Raw genomic sequence first — 23,282 nt, 5'->3', positions numbered from 1 at the left:
GCGATCCTTAAAGAAATTCCAGGTCAAACGATCGATAGAAACACTACTGGTCACTGACTCCCACCAAGTGTAGGCATTGCCATCTAACATCGCCACAACACCCTGATATCTCTTAGTTGAGTCTAAACCCAACTGATCCATGCGTCTCTCTGTATCCTGGAGCCAATCCTCAGCTTCAGTAGGAGCTCCACCAATCTGTCCCCCAAAAGTTATAACTCCATTGGCAATTAAAGTCTGTGAAATAGGAACCTCTGATACAACACCAGTAGCTCTGACTGTTTCCTGTATCAACTGTAGAAATTGTCTACCAAAATTCTCATCCAAAGCAACTCCGGTAGACTCTGACTCAATATCGGTCGCTCCTATGATCGGTGTAGTCATGCCAATACCAGCGGCATGAGGCAGATTCGTTGGGGTCGTAAGAGCAGGATCACCTATCGGAGGTGGGGGATCTACCCGTATCTCATCAATCGGATCTGTAAATCTAGCCACTCGGCCTCATCCACGGCTAGTTCGACGACCACGTCTATCACTCATTTTGATAGATCTCAAGTTTACTACAGAAGATAAAACTTAGGGTTAGATAAGCACTTGGAGTCTCGAACACAATTTAAAAATCTTAATAATTTTGTGACATGGCCATTGTAACTTGTTTTGTAAAATATTTCAAAACCGTATTTTCAATATGGACTTATACACGGTCCGAGGGTTAAAAACCAAAAGCTCTGATACCAATAAATGTAACCCCCTAGACCCGGCCTATGCGTTTCGACTAAGTCTAGTGGATCACATACATGATTCTTAAAGACATTTTCTGAAACTGTTATTCAATCATTGTAAAATCACATTATAAATGACATGATATTATACTATCAAAACCCAACTCATAAATATAATACCAATAAGTAAAAAAAAATTAATTTAAATCATGTCTTAAAAATCAAAATCACGATAAACCGAATATTAATAGTAAAAGTGTAATCACTATAAAATCCAATACTTTAAAATAAGGACCATGTTACCAAAATAAAGTCAACCTGAATGATAAAAACATTACAATCAAATATACTTCAAGAGATATGTTGATCCTCCAAGTGCTCAATCTGGGGTATCTAACCAACAGTGTCTAAAAAGGGGGAAAACATTTTCGAAAGGTGAGCTAGGCTCAGTGTGTCCCAATATTACCTTAAAATCACAATAGGTACATTAAACAAATCATAGTCCAGTAAATCTTATAAATTCATAAAAGAGTTTAACTTTTGAAAATCATAGTTTAAACTCTTTTCTTGTACACCATCAGTAGTTCCCAAAACTATTTTCCATATAGCTTACTTTAAGCACACAACAAAAAGAAAGCCAACCTAAGGATAAGCTTTAGAGTTTGTATCCTTAGGCCCGTAAGTCCAAGTCCATATAGCTTACCCTAAGCACACAGCAAGGGAAGCCAACCTAATGTATCTTGGGGCCCCAAGAGTCACATTAGGCCCATTCTGTTTATTAGCTTGATCAGAGCTATACTATTGTAATTCAATCCAAAAGTTCAATTGCACCGTGACACAAATTCCATAAATCATCACATTAAATTGGTGCATCAATAAAACAGTAACCAAATAACTCCGTGTACCTCATATTAAAACCAATAAAATAGTTCAGTAATAATTAGGGAACACACCTCGATAATAGGTTCAAATAGTAGATCTACTGATTGCTGGTTTCACCACGCTCTGCTATAGTTTTCGAACCTATTTTATAATAACACTATATTACTTATGGGTAACATAAATAAATCTCTAAAATCATTAAATTTACGGGTCTTACGGGTGAATACTGGCACACGTGGTTTAATTGATCTAGAAGAGCTGGGTCGAGCTGTCGAACGATCTGGAGAGTCTCTTGTACCTTCAAACAATAATAATTTATCAGCCCCAAATCTTAATTGTTCAAAGCTAAATTCTTAAGTATATAAGCATTTTCAAGGTTTGACTATCAATTTGGAGGATTTTAGGTCTGAATTTGGTCAAACGGATTGTGGAATCAGAATCAGGACGTCGAAAAACATAAAGTATGACTTTTCGAAAATTGAAATTCTTGGTCAAAGTCAAAGTCAACCACTTTGACCGTCGATTTGGAGGCCTTCGGGTTCGAATTTACGAAACGGACTTCGGGAACGGATTCAGGACGTCGAAAACTATCATAATAGGTATACTCGGAAAAGATTAACGGTCATTTAATGGTCGGTCAAAGCCATTTTAAGTTTTGGTCAAATGAGGTCAACAGTCACGGTCAACAGTCAACGGTCGGGTCGGGTCAACGGTCGGGTCGGGTCAGATCGGGTCAGACCGGTTCGAACCGGTCGAAACTGGTCAAACCGGTCAAAACCAGTCAAACCAGTTTTCCAGCTGCTCACTCTCCCTGCGGCGGCACGTGAGACCTCCTCCGGGGTCTAAAAATTACGGAAAAATTTCCAAAAATTATTTTGAGCGATTTCGAGATACTTACAACGATCGGTTCAAATTTTTGAACGTCGAAGAGCTCGAATTTCAACTCGGCCGAATCTTTGACTGCTCCACCTCCTCACGTGCCACCGTCGACGGTGAACAAGGTTGACACCGGCGGACTCGCAAAGATACAAGGAACACGATGGTGTAGGAGGTGTCGTAAACGGAGCAACAATCGGTGATGAATTTGAGATTTTCCCGGCGATCGAGCTAAATAAAACGTCGAGACTTTGATTAGAAATTCCCGACGTTTGGCAGCATTTCGCTTTAATTCATTTGAAGGGTTTTTTTCTCGCTCGTTGATGAACACAACGGTGGTTTTAAAACGACGATCGGAATTCGGACGGCGTCAGAATCTAAGTCAGAAACCGGCATAGGGGGAAGGGAATTTGGGAGTATGGTTTTCTGTTTTTGAAACAGAAACCACACGTATATAACATATAACCCCAAACTTACCTAAATTTTTTGGGTAAATTCAGGGCTTAGTCCCTGAATTTTCTTTAGCTCTAAAACAAGCTCCAAGTTTTAAAATCTTTCAATTTAGTCCCCAAATTTTCACCAATTTTCACAATTAACCTCCAATTTCAATTAAATACTATTTTGTAAATATTCCTCCAATTTCAATTAAATACTATTTTGTAAATATTCAGGTTGTTACATACAAAATATATGTATGAATCTTTAGGATTAATATCTTGTCATGAAATATTTAAATATCACTCACAAAGTAATATATTTCACTTACTCTGATTCTAACACACTATTCCATAAATAATCACACATTACAGCTTCGAGCTCATCAATTCTGGTTGGAATATCCACTTTTTCAACCTATAATTTTGCATACAAATTTTTTTCACAACAACATGATAAAAATCAAATTAAGTTTTCTTTTATTCAACTTACCTTCTGCTTCTTGTTCTGGGGTACAGGACATTCTGAATCCAAATCTGCATTTAAAACACTCTCCGGTGTATAGATCACATCGATATCCTTCCTCCTCATTTCCTCCATCTTTTCTTCTTCATATTTTTTCAGTTCATCGTATTTTTGCTCTACATAGCTCTTTATCTCTTTTATTTCACCATTCATTTTTTCCTATTCATCCAAGTTTTTCTCAACCACCCCCTTCACCTTCGTAAGTTCAGTCCTCAATTCCACAACCTGCTTGACCACTCCATCAATTTTTCCACCCGTCACCATCTTAAGTTCACCCCTCAACACCTCAACTTCTTTCACCACTCCATCTATTTTTCCTTCCACCCCCCCTTATGCCTCTCAAGTGTCTCTTCGACTCTTGATTGTCTTTACAGAATATCAAAAAGGATTTTTTTATATCAGCCATTTCAGACATCAAAATGTAGAATTTACTATGTTTTCCCTCACCGTTATCCCCTTGACCGTCATCCACCCCTACAATAATCTCTTCTTCCTTCTCCACTGCCTCCTCTACCTCCTTACCAATAACCTTAAAAATTAAATTACAATATTAAGGCATTGATTATATTGTTAATATTATTTAATTACATTTATTACCCTTTCTTGCTTCCTCGGTTTATCCAACTTCAACTTCACCATCACTCTAACCACCTTTTCCTTCCCCCATGCACGGATGCGTGCCACTTTTATTCTTTCATAAGCTGACACACTATCATAGCCCGACCAAAAATTGAACAGTTCAACCTGCATTTATAATTAAATTTACCATTTTATATAATAACTATACTATCATTTTATATAAAAAAACAAAAACTTTCTTCAACTCATTTACCTCTAAGATTGCTATGCACCCTTTGAGGTATCTCTGGCTGCCATTTTTAAAGGTGATTCTTGATTCAATCAATCTTGAATGGACATATTCAGCCCAATTGAATTCACCCTTCAAGCCTTCATCGCAAATGAGCTTCATATAATCCTTGTTCGTTGACGTATCACCCGTTGGAAAAAGAAAGATCTCGACAAGGTACAATAGAACTCGGGCCTTGAGGTCATCCCCCCAAAAGATCCACTTTTGATTTCCTCTTCAAGTTCAGCATATGTCACCTTCTGCTTCAAACTATATTTGGAGGCAAGTTCTTTCCAGTTCATACTTTTAGAGACTTCTACAACACTTTTGCCTTCATTTCCTACCCCCAAGACGACTGCAGCACATGAGACCCCCCAGAGGAAATGAATAATCACCATATTTAGCAATACATTGTTGGAAATCAAATTACTCCATCAAGGATCGACACAATTCCCTCTGAATAGGTTGATCCCTTACTTCTACCAACGATCCAAGCCCCATTTCTTCCCGCGCATTCAACTGATCCTTCTCTTTAAGGTGTTCAATGAATGAATTCACCCTTTTAATGTTGCACCTTATCGACACTTCCTACATTTTTTAACAATATATAATGTTATTATTCTTATATATTTTGTATCAACGTATTTACAAGTTTAATGAATACCTTCTTTTCATGTGCTTTCCTCCATTCTTTGTATTCTTCATTATCCATCTTTGACTGTGCGATGTAAGGTTCCTTCTCAACATCACTCATCGAATTTCATTTCTCCAACCCATCATTTCTCACCTAATATTAAGCATAAACGTTTGTTAATCAATACATTAACGCTAAATAATACTCAATGTCAATTTCAATTTACATACCGAATCGATTTGTTTGCCAGCTTCCTTCATCCATTGACATTCGGTCATACTGTCAACATTTAAAATTTGTAATCAATTTAAAGTTCTTAAATACTTTAATCCAATTACCATTTCAACAATAATAACAAAAAGACATTGATACTTACTAGAAGTACATATATCCACCCTTTGGATGCTTTTGAATCTCGACCTCAATTTCAAAGTCATCTTCGCCACCAACAATTCCAAGATCCTTTGACTTCATTTTCCTTCATATATCAGTTTACACAAATCAAATCAAATACTGGTTATATACACCTTATTCAATATAAAAATATCGATAACTACTCTTGTAGTAAAACAGTTTCCTTCAAAAGAATTTGAATGGCCACTACAACAAGTGTCGACACATTTATACAACCTACAATATCATTTTCTACCTATAATATTATAAACAGATATCCATATTTATTTTCTACCTATAATATTATATAATCGGTCCCAAATCCTTCTTGGCTTCGATTCGAAATTCCTAAACCAAACCCAAAAACCCCAATCCCTATTTCCTTCAAACGAATAGGAACACTCAATACAACAAGTATCGACACATTTAAACAACCTATAATATCATTTTCTACCTATAATATTTAATAAAAGTATCAATATTTATATTTTACCTAGAATATCACTTTCTACTTGTAATCGGTCCCAAATGCTTGTTTACTTAGAAAATCCCAAACAACACATACATAAAAACACTATTTTCGATTACTGTAATAATAAAAAAAACTAACGTTTCGACAACATACTTTTCAAATCGACTACAGCAACAAACAAAAAAATTTCGCTTTAGAAACGCCTTCTGAAATACAATAACAATTACGCTTCGAATTGAAAAAATCATTCGTGTTTTATCTATTTTTCTCTATGCCCTTTATATTTTCACCGGATATGTTATTTATATTTAATCGATACAACTACCCAAGTGTCGATACTTTTATGCCAGGTGTCGATACTTTCGATAGGTTAATTACCAATTTCTTTGAAAGTATCGATAATTTATTACAGTTACTTATTAAAGTATTGACACTTTCAATGTATCTGGTAGCACTTTACTAGTTTTGTCATTTCGAGACCGGTTTTGTCATATTTTTACCTGTTATATCGTTATGGATCGATACATTTTTATAAAGTATCGACACTTTATAAGCACTATTATTGCTTCTCTTTTAAATGCCCAAAGTGTCGATACTTATATTAAAGTATCGACACTTTCAATATATCCGGTAGCACTTTACCGGTTTTGTCATTTCGAGACCGGTTTTGTCATATTTTTACCTGCTATATCGTTATGGATCGATACATTTTTATAAAGTATCGACACTTTATAGATGCTATTACTGCTTCTCTTTTAAATTCCCAAAGTGTCGATACTTATATTAAAGTATCGACACTTTCAATATATTCGGTAGCGCTTTACCAGTTTTGTCATTTCGAGACCGGTTTTGTCATATTTTTACCTATTATATCATTAAGGATCGATACATTTTTATAAAGTATCGACACTTTATAGGCGCTATTACTGCTTCTCTTTTAAATTTCCAAAGTATCGATACTTATATCAAAGTATCGATACTTATATCAAAGTATCGACACTTTAAACAGATATGGTAGCGCTTTACCGGTTTTGTCTTTTCGAGACCGGTTTTGTCATATTTTTACCTTTTATATCGTTATGGATCGATACATTTTTATAAAGTATCGACACTTTATAGGCGCTATTACTTCTTCTCTTTTAAATTCCCAAATTGTCGATACTTATTTCAATCTAATCGATACTTTCAACATATCCGATGATTTACCTATTTTGTCATAATTAAACCAGTTTTGTCATATTTTTACATGTTATATTGATATGGATCGATATATTTTTATTTGGATCGACACAAACCGACAAGCTAAGTTTGCCAGTTGCCAAATTTTTTAATATTTCTTCATGATTTACACCTACTACATTATTATTACTCAATATTTCCGGTAGCGCTAAACCGAATTTGTTAAATATCTTTTAATGTATCTGGTAACGCCGTATATTAGCCTGCCTTTCCTAAGACAACCCCTTGTTACAAATAGGGTGAAAAATGGAAATAAAGTGTATTTATAGGAGGGATTCATGTGTAATTAGTAAATAGTGCAATTATGCCCACAATCCCTGAATCTTTTATGTGTAATTTGTTTCGGTCACTTGTTTTAAATTGGCCACTAAATTTACATTTAATGCAATTTGGTCCTTTTATACTTATTTGTTACTTTTATTTTATTTTACTTAAAATGGTGCATTGACTTTTTTGTGTGTTTTGCAGTTCTTTTATTTATTTATTTATTTATTTTTATTCTTAAATTTGATTTATTTTTTGAGGAATTCATTTAATTTCCAAATGACCGTCAAAGGTAAATAATTCAGGTCAACCCTTTATATTTAAATTTAGACTTTCATTATCAATGCATGCAAAGATGCTTAAATGTCATTCAAAATGTAAGGATGTAAGTGAAAAATAGTTCGATTACATATATGGTTTAGTCTTTTTGAAATTTCATTCATCAGCCATGTGATTCTTAGTTCAAGATAGGATCAATGTAACCTTGAATGATTTCAGCTAATTCTGCTAGCACTCTTTTTTATTGTGTGAAGTTTATATCTCTTTGTGAATGGATTTTAAGTTTATCATCCACCATTGAACTTACCTTTGTATGAGGGACTTCTATGAATCAATTTGCTTGTTACTGAAATATGTCTTGTTTGACAAATTTGACACGAAATCTAGTGGTATATTATCAACATGCTCATGTGGTGTTATTTCTGACCAACCACGCACCTTTAAATATGAAGCTAGATGCTTTTGGAACCCTTAATTCACTAGTGAAAACCCTCTAACTTTGATGGAATATTCACGGATCAACACCACTTATAGTATGCTAATGTGATGTAGTATGGTAATAAATCAAACAAAGTAGATAAGGGAAGATAAGTTAGTAAGCTAATAAATAAAAGATAAAACAATAAATCCTACCCTGCAAGTTTTCTACCTTTATCATGATAAAGATAAAATCTTACTCACACATGATTTCTACCCACATGCTTTATTCAGGAAGAAAATAAATCTTAACCTCATGATATCTGGTTTACATGCTTTTTTATTGTAAAAATAAAGTAAAAGGATATAGATCGATTTCTCTTTTGTGTAAACCTATTCATGAATTCCTATAAGTTTGGCATGGTTTCAATCTGGGTAGATTTCTAAGGTATATTACATGCATGGTTTCGGCTATAAGGTCAAAGGTGCTCGAATTATCCTTGCTAGTTGCCTATCAAACCCTCGTTCCTAAACCCATCATGAAGGTATAAGGTGTAGACCCTGAAGGCTAATCGCTATGCCTATACGAGGAAACATATCTTACGAAGACGTCGCTTTCACCTCCACTTAAAAGGGATAACTCGGGTATAAGGCTTATGGCATGCAAATGTGGTGAGTGTGTGAGGAGAAACCTACCAACCTTACATTAACATGTGTTATTGAACAAGAATCAATTCACTTAACTTAGTAATCTGAAAGTTCATGAATACACACATTAATACGAACAGGCATAAGTATGCATATGCCTTTAGGGTTTAAGATGAATGCAAACGAACAAGCACAACCAAATAATCAAAAATTAAATTAAGTTGAATTCATAATTTCTATTGCAAAGAAATAAGAAATAATATAATCATTGTATTTATTTATCTAAGGTCGTGCAACAAAAAAGTTTTATTAATGGAAATTACCATGCCTTTAAAATAGATAGGGAATATTCATATATTTATAAGTACCAAAACTAAACCTCTGGATAGAGTCAAGAGGCTTGTTTTCAATAAATCTAAATATGGAACATTTCCCTTTCTACCCTCTTGATTAATTATAAAGTTTATTAATAATTAGTTCCACTAGAGGGTGCTTGTTCATTTTAAATTACCGTATTGAACTAACCAGGTGGATTAGGGTAACTCTCTTCAGTAATTTAAAATAAATGAGCATTGCCTTTTAATTCATTATTGAAAAGGTTGAGTGGTGCGGATGAGGCTATCATACTTATCAAAATAAATAAAGATGTCATGCAATCAATCAATAAATTTCAATGATTTTTTTTACAAATTTAAAGAATCAAATCAAAGAAACAAATTAATTAGCTTGCTAAGATTATAATTCAAATAATTAAAAGTTATATGTGTAAAATAAAAGAAACTATGAACAATTTATAGTCAATTTCTACCATTATTATGATATTACATATTCCAATCCGATTGAATACCTGAAAAATGAAAGGAATAAATGATTTGATCTGTTCGTTGACATAAAGATAAAATAATCATAAAATATGTATACAATATATATAGGGAGAGAGTTGATTTTTCTAGGATTTAATTTTTTCATGGACTCCACAAAAAACGATTCGCAAAGAAGAGAGATGTTTTTACCCACTTTTTTGTTTTTTTTTTCATTTTTAGTAGAATATTTAGAATATGATTGAAATGCATACGAAAAGAGGATTTGTATTTATTAAACATGTGTAGATATATCATTTCTATTTATATATGTCTTTCTTTTCTTCTATTATAGCACTCTAGTGGAGACAAAACATGGCGTGCTCTATCAAAATTCGATTTTTTTCTTTTATTTTAATCTATTCAATGAAAAACTGAAACACGCTAATTTCTTGTTGATTCCCAATGGATATCATATCTAGAGTCTAGCCCCATGACAAGTGGTATTAGAGCGAGGTTCGTGACTAGACGAGATGGCTCCACAACGTGGTGAGACAGCAACACCCGAGGGGGTCAAGACTCGCAACACGGAGAAAAAGCGAGGAACATCGAAGGACATGATCGCATTGTTCCAAGGTAAGATCACCAAACTTGAAGACTCCGTAAGGGAGGCTAAGGAGGTGTTGGATCAATTGGAATCCATCGACAAGAGTGAATAAGCTGTATTAAAAATAAAGTTTGAGGGAGAATTAAAGAGAATATTAAAATTACTTACCATTAATAATCTTACTCTAAAATAAAATGAATTAGGTTTATGGTAAAAAGTCAATAAATAAATAAATTAAATATAATCTACAAAATAAGAAAATAGAGTTACAAGTACCACCATTAAAGTAAATAATAAATAATATATGAAATATGAAATATACATAAAAATAAATGAAATTAACATCAAAATTTAATAAATAGTAAAAGATATGAATGTATATCACATAAAATTAACATGGAAAATAATAATAAATACAAATGTATTCAAGGAAGTAAAAAAAATAATTTTAAAATAAAAAGGAAAGATTTAAAATGTCGTGTTAACAAAAAGAAGTAAATCAATTATAAAAAATAGAAAAAATAATAAATAAGAAACGAAATTAAGCAACAAAATTAAAAAAAAAAGTCAAGATAAATAAATGTGAAGTTGGAAATTCAATTCAAAAAGGGAAAAAACAAATTCTTAAAAAGAACGAAGGAATTATAAAAATAATTATCTCCTATCCTTTGAAGATGCAAAGATTTCATAAGGATCCAAGACGGGTCATTGGGTCATTTAATTGAAAAGTAAATCTATTTTTTTTTAAAAATACTTCTTCATTCAAGATTGATTCTAGGTTTTCATCGAGAAAACTTAAGGAAAGGTAAATCCCAAAACAATAAAAAATAAAGTATGAAGAGAAATAAAAAAAAATATGTCAGTTTTCATTGAGAAACCTCAAGGAATGCTTAGATTAAAAATCTATTCAATAACATTTTCCTTGTTCATCGGTTTCTTTCATTCGATAGAGTTCTTTAAAAAAAAGAAGAAAAAAAACAAAGTCGAAATCTATTAAAAAAGAAAAAGAAAAATAAGAAAAAAAAATAAAAGTATCACCTTTAACAAAAAAAATTATCATTTATTGTCAGTAATCTCAAATTACAGGTGGCTCCCCCTTTCTCTCCAAAAAATAATGTCCCCTTTACATAAGATAAATGTTTATTTATAGGCTCCCAAAAGCCCCGTCATCTTTTCATTAATAAAATAAATCCTAAAATAATAAAAATATCCTAAATTACCCTATATTATAGAAACTCTAAAGCTTAATTTAATTATAAATATTCAATAAAATTATTGAAAATTTGTAATAAATTAAAATTCCTATATTGAGTCTGTATCCAATTTTCTACACGTGTTATCTTTACTAAAATAAGCATATCTTGAGTTCGCAATGTCCGATTGAGACGTTTCAAGATGAACTGGATAGCTAACTGAAAGCCGATCGTATTTCAATAAGACATCATTCCTTTAAAAGGCATGAATAGTACGTGGAAATTCGCTTCAAGTTGGCAAATATTTCATGCTTCAAAATCAGCTTCAATAAAATGTTTGGACCTTGGAAACAAAACTAGGTCGAACAAAAAAAAGTGTCTACAACACCCATTTTCAGCCAATAGGTGTCTTTCCAAGAGGCAAAGGAACTACACTTCATGTGTTACTTAACTCTAATGCTTGAATTTCTTCTTCCATTGCACGAATCCATAAGGGGTTTTTAATTGCTTTAGAATAAGAACATAGTTCTACTACAGAAGTGGAAGAAGAAAGAAACGACTGGGTATGTACAGGAAGATGAGTATATGAAATATTAGCAGAAATGGGATAATGACTGGAAGTAGAAGACTGGCAAGATACATATTTATTCAACCAAAGAGGAGGTTTAGACACCCTATAAGACTGCTAACAGATGGACCTGACTGAGGTATGACATCTTAAGGAAAACAACATCGGAAGGCAAAGAAGAACCACCAGAAGTATTCAAATGAACTTACCAAGATAACCTTTTAGAGTGGCAGAATAATTCATGAAGACTGAAGGAATGTCCTTTGAAGAGGATTCATCGCTATAATTGGGTTGAATAGCAATGTCATTTTGCTGAGGAGTACCGAAAATTTTAAATTAAATTTCTTAAAAATTTTAATTCAGACCTTCAATTTTCAATTAAATTTCATTTTATTAATAAATCAAACCCCCAAACTATGTTGCTAAAATCCATAATTGTAAATGTTGTTACTTCCGGGGGGAAATCATGCATTAGATTTTCAAGAGGACGGCTTTTATGCTGTGTTATAGATTTTTAATTTACACTTTGTTTTAAATAATTTTATTGGTGGAGTAGGGTTTGATTAACTTAAATACAATTTTATATTTAATATATGTTTTTATATTAAATATTTAAATAAAAACTGTTAATTATTATTCAGATAAAAATATAAAATTTAAACGTATTTAAATTATTTTTAAACAGAATTGTTTGGAATTAAATTCAAAATTTAATAGTAATAAACTTTATTTTAACTGAGGTGTTTTTTAACCAAACGTTCGGTCGACAAGCCTAACTTTTTACTAAACATTGATGGACCAGATGTTGCATATTGACCTTAAGTAGGTCACAAGTCCAACCATATCTGCCCAAAAAGGCTTTTAGAGTTTTATATACTAACGAAAATTGAAATTCTTTCAGAGGGCATACATCAAAGGAATATGAGGAGATAACACTTTTGAGGAATATAACACTTGTTTCTACTTAATTAGAAGAGTGTTATACAATGATATGAACCGAGATTCTTTTGAAATATTTTACTTGTGTAAAAAATCTACTACCAATAATTTTCCTTTACATATATATATATATATATATAATAAATTTAAATAGATAATTTATTAGTAAAAAAATTGGAATCAAACCGACTTATAGCGACGGAATCAAACAAATAAACATACTTTTCAAGCAAACGTCAGTATTAGGGAGTTGAGTACAAACAAGATATGACGACGGAAGATACTTGGAGACTCCAGCAAGAAGGAAACTCTTTTTCCTTTACAAAGTAGCCAAACTTTGAATTTGATCCATCAGGATTTTAAATATTCTAAGGTAATTCGGTTATAAATAGGAATATTTTTTTTTGGAAATCATATAATTTGAAGTTTATACTTTATATATTAGTCAAATATATGGTGTTTAGGGTGGGAAGCTAAACAGATCAAGAGAAATCTGCTAAATACACTCACTTTTTAAGTTCGAGTTAGGGACGGAGCCAGAATTAATATTCTGGCAGGAACCGAAATATTATATTATTTAAGAAAAATATAAAGGTTTGTTAGGTATTTAAACTCGAAATTCAGCATGAACCAAACAATCTTAAATATTACATTGTATTCACCGACTTAAATTGTAATTAGACCAAAAATTTGAGAATACCGGCTTATCATTCTTTAGTTAGAACCCTACCTGATTAAATATTTAATATTTTTTAAATTTAAATGTTTACTTTTACAAGTCTAGCCGCAGCGACAGGAAGTTTCCATGTTTAAGTGCGTTTTGCTTTCAAGGATTGCATTTGTCATGGTCTTTTAAGTCTTCTACTCACAGATTTTCCACGTTTCCTTTTTTTTTTTAATTTTATGTAGAAATTAGTGGGTAACATACATTTTTTAATAATTGTTGAAATTAAATTTATTATTTATAAAATATTTAAATCAGCCCTAAAGTTTGTTATTTCCCACGGAAAGCCTGATCAAATTTCTTTTTATTTCAAGTCTAAATATTTAGACTTTAGTGGGTAACATACATTTATGAAATATTTAAATCAGCCCTAATTAGGTATTTCAAGTCTAACATATACAATGTTCAACCTCGCACAGCTAATCAGCTATGAGCACAATACTTTCTTTTTATTTTCTTTTTTAAATGATAATATTTTGCAGAAAATATATAAAATAAATGTATACTAATTACAATTAAAATTAAGGGTAAATTACGTATTTAGTCACCCAATTATCACTTTGACTCTATTTTGATCATCCGACTTTTTTTTTTTTGCACGAATCAAAGTGACATCGGTGATAAAAAAATTATTGTTATTCCTTGAGATCTCGAGCACCAAGAATACTAGGGGTGTGAGCATATAATGACATGTTGGTAGTTTTGTTAACTTTTTAATGGCGGATGACCAAAATAAAATTAAAATGTAACATTAGGTATGATTTTGAAGAAAGAAGATAGTTGGGTGACTAAAATGAAACTGCATGAATAGTTGGGAGACTAAATAGATAGTTTATCCTAAAAGTAATTAACATATTGCACGGATAAAACCAATTGAATTATAAATTTTAAATTAATAGCTTAGGAATTCCCTGAAATTTCTTGGATAGTCTAGTGCATATATAAGAAGCCAAAAACTTGCCTTGTATATATTCTTTTCCTTTTGATCTTCCCCTGTTCTTCACATCTCCAGAAATGGAAGGAATTGCAGCCGCTCAGTTTGGCCGTCGTAAACTTATTCATCTGGTTTGTGCCCTTTTCTTCTCTTATAACTATCATTTTCTTTATTTTCCCCAGAAAGAAAATGGGGTCTGAAATGAAGGGAAAAAACCGAATTTTCTATCCCACCAAACAAACAGGAAAACGAGCGTTTGCTAAGCCAAATCATGTGAAGTTCTAAAACAATCCAACAGTTTTGTACTTCCATTATCTAAAGATGTTCGATTAAATACGTAAGTGAAAAAAAAAACATTTCAGGTGAGGCATGCGCAAGGCAAGCACAATCTGGAAGCAGACAAGAGTCGAGATCCATTAACATCGTTTGAATATTTGGATGCTGAACTCTCTCCTCTAGGCTGGCAACAGGTTATTAATCAGAGCTGAATCAATTTTCCTTCATAAAATGACATTCGTGGTGATTTTTTCTCTCTCTTTTTAATAGGTTCGTGATCAACGAAAAGATGTTTGTTCAAGTGGATTGCTGAAGGGGATTGAAGTGGTGATTTCTTCACCTATGTCAAGGTACCCAAAATTTTCTCATCTTTTGATCGAAGATGCCTTCTATCTTGTAAAAAATTTTGGGGTGATGTTTCCAGGACACTGCAAACAGCTGTTGGAATTTTTCACGGTGAAGACGATGAAGATTCGACAACCGTCCATCTGCCTCCGATTATAGCATATGAACTTTGCCGAGAACGACTGGTATGTTATTGGCATCTAAAACTAGGAGCTAGCATAGATTAGGCTTGGGTCACATGCGAGTTCCACACTTTAAAAAAGATGATTGAGGTACGCTTGGGGTTGGGATATTTTTTTTAGTAATGTTTTAAGTTTATTTTAATTTAAATATTTATTAAATTGAATTTTGAATTTTTTACTCTAGATTTCAGCATTAATTATATTTTATTGATTTTAAAATTAAAATAACATGATATTTTTAATGTTTGATAAAAATTATGTCCCTATATAAGAGTTGGAGTTTAACATAATTAAAGCAAGGGACAAAACAATTTGTAGCCATTGAACTTGACAAATTTTCTCAACTAAGTCCATAAACTTTATTTTGATCTATATTAGTAGTTAAACTTGATATATTTTTTAAATTTAGTCTTTACATTTTATTTTAATCTACATTTGTCTCCAAACCTAGCAACTTTTCCAAATTTAGTTTGATGATTTGACATTTTAACAATGTACCACATCATGAAAAGGACTAAAAATATATTTAAAAAAGTCAAATTCAACGATAAAAATAGAGAAAAGAAAGTCAAGAACCAAGTTAAAGTAATTACCAAATTCAACAATTTTATCTTAATTTCAAAGTGCTTTCTCTCATATATAAAAAAAAATTATATTGAAAGCTTAATAATGATATTGTTGTGAGACGCAGGGAAAATTTGAATGTGACAAAAGAAGGAGCATCAGCCACTACCAGTCCCGTTTCCCCGCCGTTGATTTTTCATTGGCAAGTAATACTTTATATTCTCTTGGTTTCCTCGGCGGCCTTCGTTCGCTGCATCCATCTCTTCAAACTGCTGGGCTGTTTCATTGATTTTACTTCCATCTGGTAAGTAATTTAACAGTGCTTTGATGTTCAGATCGAAAATGAAGATGACATTTTGTGGAAAGGCGGTGATCAAATAGAAACACACGAAGCAGTGAGAGCTAGGGCTATGAAGTTTACCCAATGGTGAGTCTGTTCTGTTTTCCCCCCTCTAATTCAATGAAGATGAATTTGGTTGATTAATAAATTATATCATAATTTAAAATTTTGAAAGAGACGATTCATCTACTCGTGTTTATGCATATAATTAAATAAATCAATGGTGTTGTAGGTTGTGGGAGAGGGAAGAAAAGGAGATAGCAGTGGTGAGCCATGGAGTGTATTTGCAGCAGGCAATGATTGAACTTATTAAAAACAATTTGTGCTACCCTTTACACAACGATCCACTCTCCCGGTCAGTCTCGTTTCCCTCTTTCGTCTGCAAAATTGGATTTACTCTAAAGCTTTTAATTATTGGAATTTGTTTTTGCAGCTTCAAAAACTGTGAAATCCGATCGGTGTTCATCTTTTCTGAAAGGTGAGAGCAACAAACAATGAATAATCGAAAAGTTTATTGTTTTCTCTTTCTTGCTGAATTAGTACTTTTGTAGAATAACTGGAGCGGGATCAGATGCTTTCGTGATGAAAAACACCAACCGTGGAAGAATGAGAATCCCCTGTGAAATTGAACAGCTCCAAATCAAAGATTCTGCCAAAGAGAATGTTTCAGTGGAGGAACTGGAGGTCACAAATTAAGTAATAACTGTAAGGCGTTGGCCAATATGCAACTGGTCATGTTTTGTTGATTTTTTTTTAAAATAAAAGTAACGATTTTGAGATAATTCAATCATAAAATTAAATGTTACAAAATATCTAAAATTATAATAAAAGTTTACAACTAAAACTTAAATTAAACATACTATTTTGAATTTTTATGATTATTGACATAATAGAAAATAAAATATCTAAAATTATAATAAAGGTTACTATTAAAACTTAAATTAAACATACTATGTTGATATTTTTTTTATGATTATTGACATAATAAATTTAGTCACTTATAATCATACATTGATTGTAGAAGCAAAATGTTAAAAATCTGTATAAAACGTCTTAAATAAAATATAGAAAAGAACAAATTCGACCACATCGACAAACGAAACACAATAAATGATCAAACTACAAAAAGATCACTTACAATCGTAAATTAAAATCGAACATCATGAGAAAACTATCTCCAAACGCAAATCACATATACAAATTCAATTTAAGGGACTAAAATAAGTAAGATAAATATGACAATGAATAAGTGTTATCCTAATTAATCGAGACCACGTTATATTTAACCCTGAGAAAATAAAATAAACATAACCACCGAAACTACTTTATCTCTTGTTCATTGTTATCTCTTGTTGTATACTTTATTTCTCCATAACTACTTTAGGTTGATATATTTGTTTTTTTTATTTGGTTTATAAAAATGAATTGATTCCATCGACAAATTGTCCAGTCGTAGGGATGAATGGCCGCAATAGATACTCTATCCTATTCCTACGCCTCCACTCACACTAGGGTGGGTTTTTGCGTCACTCCCTTTTCATGCTTTCCATGCAATAATAATTGTTCTATCAATTTGGCACAATGAGGAATCCATTTGGGCAACATGATTATTATTAGCCTAGTGTTCGTCTCGATGTTTATATATCTTACACTCAATTATACATTTTTAATATTAAATGCATCGAAATTTGAAGTTTAAAGGTTATTATCCGGTCGGATTTGATTTAATCTTATAGAAGACGTAATGATCATGAGTATGAAAAGTTAGTCCAAGCGGAATAAGTTATTAGAGAGGAGGAAATGCAAATATTTTAGGTGGTATGGATGGTTAGTCTAACAACACCACTTGCAACGTTGATTAGGTTTTTATGGCATTGGCAGACAGTGGAAATTTCACTTGTGGTGTTGAGGACTATAAATATATTCTAATCTTGACTCTGGGATTGTGGAAATATTTGATCAAACGGCAATGCTATATGGTATATACAGACCTGGATAGAGCGACGAGCGGAAATAACCACTTATTCTAAAAATTTAAAATTATCATATAGTTTAAAAAATTCTATGTATTCTTTTGTTGGAAACTTGTTTTCACCCCTTAAAATTTTATAAGTTAGTTCATTTATAAAATTTTAAAAATTTATCATTTAACATAAAATCATGCGTCTGTTAATGAGTATATAGTTTTTTTTGGGTACAAAGTGACCTTTGATATATCAATGGCTCTATGCCAAAAAGCCAACAATTGTTTTTGTTGTTCCCAAACTAACACTATTACAAGGATAAATATATATTTTTGTGTTAGAAGAGACGGACATATAAAATTTTAAAGAAATATAAACTTATAAAATTTTAGTATGAGATAAATGGACGAAAACAATTTTTTAATAAAAAATATAAAAAATCAGAGTATATATAAAAAAATCAAAATTTATAAGAGGAGAAACCGTCCACACCCCTCTCGATCCATCTTTAGACACTAAAATGAAACAAGAAAATATCTAAGATTCCCATGAAAACGTTGCTATGCTCGTATCATACAAGGTTAATAAGTCTCAACACTCGAATAAAATGATTAATCATTGTTTAGAGTATTGATAAGATTATTATATTCTTAAGAGGAGAACTTAAATTTAAATTTAAATTCTGAAAAATGTTATTTAGTATTTAAAAATTATCTGCAACGGTTATCACTTTTCATATAGGAGTTACAAGCAATTTTTATGTCCAAAGGAGCAGTGGTGGCTTGTCCAGCCACCTCCTGTCATTTACGTTTTTTTTTTTTGTTAGTATATTGTCTTTAGATTTTATTATTTTTCAGTTTTAAGCATTTATAATAGTGTTTTCTTTTTATTTATTTTCTTTTGATAAAGAGTACCATAGTTATCGGTGTCTTTGGACTTCAGGTGCAAATTTTTTCCATTGGTCTCTATTTTTATAAGAATCCATGATTGTTTGCTTTCTTGATGTCTGATTTTTTTCTTTCACTTGTATACACTACAACATAATGGAACTATAGCGACGTTTTTAAGTCATATAGTGGCGTTTTTAAAGGCGCAAAAATCCTAAAAACGCCTCAAATATTAGCGGCGTTTGTAAATAAAAAATGCCACAATAGGTTTAGACTTTTAGCGGCGTTTGTTTTAAAAATGTCACAAAAGGTGTGGACATTTAGCGCCATTTTTTTGTATAAACGCCACAACATGTTATGATATTTGGCGGCGTTTTTTTGTATAAACGCTGCAATAGGTTATGATATGTAGCATCATTTTTGTATAAATGCCGCAAGATGTTATGATATTAGCGGCGTTTTAGAGTAAAAACGCCACAAATGTGTTCTAATCGAGAATGATTTACAAAGGTTAATTTTATATTCTTTATTGCCAAAATTTAACATATCATGTAACAATTAATATCCAATAATAACCTTGATACGACTCGAATTAAGTACTTAACAACTTAAATAAATAAAGTTTACAAACCATTAAAGTAATGTAGTTCAACATTAAGTGAAATGTAATATAGTTCAACATTAAGTGAAATGTATATAGTTCAACATTAAGTGAAATGTATATAGTTCAACAACTATAATAATTAAAGCATGAACCTAATAAATCACCTAGGGTGGTGAATTTCGCTGTTGAAAGTTCTGCATCATCTACTTCATAGCTTCAAGTTGTTTTTGAAGTTCGTCATATTTTAGATGATATGTTGCTTCTCTCTCTGCTTCTGGTTCTGCTTCTCTCGCTTTAATTTCGGCTCTCATTTGAACAAATTTTTCATCCATTTCAATTAATTGTTGTTTCAATCGAATAACTTCTGATTGAGAAGATTGGCTCTGTGATAGCATGTACTAAGACAAATTGGATCCAAAATATTTGGATGGGGTAACGAATGATCACTGGCAGTGAACTCGACCATATCTTTCCAGGCCAAAAAACTCAACAATAACTTGATTTTCAATCTAATCCACATTGATGGAACCCTTAGATAAAGCCATCGGTTTATACTCCATCCTTTTATCATTCAATTTTTCCTAAGAATCAATTAAGAATTTAGAATAAATTCAAATTTTATTTAAAATAAAAATGTTCTGTTATAAATAAAAGTATAACATAATTCAAATTTTATGCCTAATAAATATACCATGATTTCTGCAGCTTCAGGAGCCATAGGAGAGCCATCGTTTTTTTTATGTCTCAGTTTGAAAAGTTTTATTCGTCCAACTCGATTGTCAGACGTAGTTTCCTACAATGTAGAACATAAATTAGTACTTAAGAAAAATTAATAAATAATAAGAAAATGTTCATTACTATGTGAATTGTCATAATCATGACCTACACGTGCAAAGCTTTTCGATCCAGTTGTGTGAGTAAACTTTTGATGTTGTCTGCTAGCAATACCAATGTCCTCTCGATCCTACAATTTGAAATTTACATGACTTATAAAGTGGAAATTATAGTGAGATAATATTATTTTTTAAAGTTCACATTATACGTCTCATTTCTTTGAACTCCAAAACCTGACTGCATCTTCCCACTGATACCTGAGCATTCTATGTGGGACATTTTGCACCTTTTGTTCTAGGCTGAGATCATTCTTAAAGTATTTATTTTTCAATGAACTCTTGTGGTCTCTTCATTTCTTTCCTAACACTTGCTTCAAATAATCATATAAGACATCTGGAGAAAATTTATCATATAAATAACACAATTGTTAAAAGTAAATACAAATTAGTAATGAACTGTAATGAATTATCTATTACAATAAATTATTACCTTAATTAAATCCACAACCTGATTTTTGTTACTTTGTCATCTCATGCCATGACTGAAAATTGATCAGTAGAAGACTAACATTGCACGTAATCACGCCTAAGTAACCAGTTAGAACATGTGCCTCTGTCCCAATAGGTTGGTTGACATCATTACTTGTACCTTTGACATGGTCTTCAGCATGAAGTTCATATAATTATGTCATTATCGTGTGACTTCTAGTCTTACGTCTTTCACCATTTGCAGTTACATAAGAAATAATTCAGTGTAATTTTCAAAATCAAGACAATAAAAAATCAACTACCATTTAAATATAGTATCAAACATTACCTTCAATTTCGACAGTTTCTTCAACTGTATTTGAAACTTCCAAAGATCCACCACTAATCGGTTCTTCATTATTTGTTTCTTCCTCCTGTCGAGGAGCTCGAACAATTCACAAATCACTCAATTTCCTCCTTGGCATAATATCTACAATAAACAAATAACAATATTAATAACTAGTTACAAGAATACTATTAAAGTATATATTATAAATTAATCAATTAAGATATAAATATTACTACGTTGTTATGTCATATTAGTTTTCAAAAATTTCTTCATTCATGTCATCTCGAACCCATTGGAATTATGAACTATTACTAGTGATAGTTTCAACTAATTTTTTTTTCGACAAAAGAAAAAGTTTCTGATATTGTTTCAATGTCATCTCTACTTCAATCTCCAATGTCTATCAAGGCTCTAGGGATATTACGTAGTACAACATACCAACACTCATCCATTGGATCGTGGCAATAAAAACTTGTTTGACTTGCAAAGAAAATACATATGGCTCGTCCATCAACTATAGACTGGTGTGAATTAATCGAGAGAAGTTTACCATTGTAAAACCTAATTGATCTCTTTTAATGCCTCCAGTAGTAGTTACATCAGCTCAATCACAACGAAATAACACAACCTTTCGTTTTCCATAATAATCAAACTCAATAATGTCTGTAAGGATTCTATAATATTCTACATCTCCCTCCATATGATGGTTATCTTTAGCACTAGCATAACTTGTAGTTAAAGAAGTAACAACTACTAAACAATTTTGTGTCATCCATAATCTTTCGCGAGATTCCGTGTGGAACCTGAACCCATTAATGAGAAAGTCATTATATTTTTAACAATTCTATTTGGACATTTAAAAAGCCATTTAACATCTTCACTAACTTTCCTTTCACTCTAAACCTATTAAGCGTGAAAGGTGAATTAGTTAGTATTTATATCAATATATTAAAACAAGATTATACATTATTTACCTGTGGTGCAAATATTTAGATGCTTACCGTCTAAACTAACCATTCATGGAATGTTTCTATGAATAACTTAATAATCTCTTGTTGATTTAATCTTCGTGAACGCGAACGAGATCTTGAGACTTCTTTAAACTCACTATAATGCAGATTGAATGGTTAAAGAATGAGAAATATAAAAAACAAAAATAAGAAAAAACATTAGAATTTTTATTTTAAAACTTACTTGCAAAAGGGATCAATTGTATCATGATGGATAAGAACATATTAGTGTGCTTGTACCCAAGACTTATTCATATTGCACACTTAATTTCTATGTGGCCTATTCAACTTTGTTTTAACATCATCCAAATATCTGTGCAATTTCAATTTTGCCTAGTGGTTCACCATAACTTTCAAACAAATAAGTCTCAGCTAAGTTATTCATATTGCACACTTCATTTCTATATGGCCTATTCAACTTTGTTTCAACATCATCCAAATATCTGGAGTAAAAACTTATACACTCCTTTGCCAAATACCCTTCGTCAATTGATCCTTCTAGATATCACTTATTACAATAGTACGACTTCAACTTGCACAAAAACCTAGATACAAAACATAACATTACATTAATAGTTGTAAATAAAATATATATTCAATAGAAATTGAATATATATATGTCAATTATCTCCTCTTTATAGGATTCCATCGATAGAAAATGGTTTCACCAACTTTAGCTTTGTGAGGGATATGAACCAACAAGTGCACCATAATTATGAAGAATGAAGGTGAAAATGTCTTCCCTATATTGCATAAAGTCAAGGCGACTCGATCTTGCAGTTTCTTAAGTTCTTCAACCATCAGAACTTTCCCACAAATAGCTTTCATTATATTGGAAAGCTCAATTATACAAGACGCCACCTTATTCAACATACAACCACGTAAAGAAACTAGCAGTAAATCTTGCATCAATATATGATAATGATAGTCATGTGACTTTAGAGAATAAAGTATCCAATTTTTGACACTGACATATTGAGATATATTTGATGCATGCCCATCCAGGACCTTTATATCCTTTAACACCGTGCAAAACACTTCTTTTTCTTTCTTTAACATCGTAAA

At 31.7% G+C, this 23,282-nt stretch overlaps 1 protein-coding gene across 1 annotated transcript; it reads left to right on the top strand.

The window, feature by feature from the left end:
* The first annotated feature begins 14,422 nt into the window (after positions 1-14,422).
* Positions 14,423-16,884, top strand: LOC120145880 (phosphoglycerate mutase-like protein 1). Its single transcript, XM_039159599.1, has 9 exons — positions 14,423-14,526; positions 14,758-14,865; positions 14,942-15,021; positions 15,096-15,201; positions 15,890-15,964; positions 16,098-16,189; positions 16,335-16,457; positions 16,536-16,580; positions 16,654-16,884. Exons 1-9 carry the CDS (start codon positions 14,476-14,478, stop codon positions 16,796-16,798), a joined length of 825 nt encoding a protein of 274 aa, XP_039015530.1. The 5' UTR covers positions 14,423-14,475; the 3' UTR covers positions 16,799-16,884.
* Positions 16,885-23,282: the final 6,398 nt, after the last annotated feature.

Source organism: Hibiscus syriacus, unplaced genomic scaffold (assembly GCF_006381635.1).
Source record: "Hibiscus syriacus cultivar Baekdansim isolate YM2019G1 unplaced genomic scaffold, ASM638163v2 tig00110895_pilon, whole genome shotgun sequence".
Lineage (NCBI taxonomy): Eukaryota > Viridiplantae > Streptophyta > Magnoliopsida > Malvales > Malvaceae > Hibiscus > Hibiscus syriacus.
Note: the sequence above shows the minus strand (reverse complement) of the source record. Positions and strands in the feature narration are given on the sequence as shown.

Bases quoted from the DNA above. Each gene is read 5' to 3' on its own strand.
- LOC120145880 (XM_039159599.1), top strand. From the start codon at position 14,476: ATGGAAGGAATTGCAGCCGCTCAGTTTGGCCGTCGTAAACTTATTCAT. The intron at 16,190-16,334 runs GTGAGTCTGTTC...ATGGTGTTGTAG, and splicing joins GCTATGAAGTTTACCCAATG to GTTGTGGGAGAGGGAAGAAA. The intron at 16,458-16,535 runs GTCAGTCTCGTT...TTGTTTTTGCAG, and splicing joins CACAACGATCCACTCTCCCG to CTTCAAAAACTGTGAAATCC.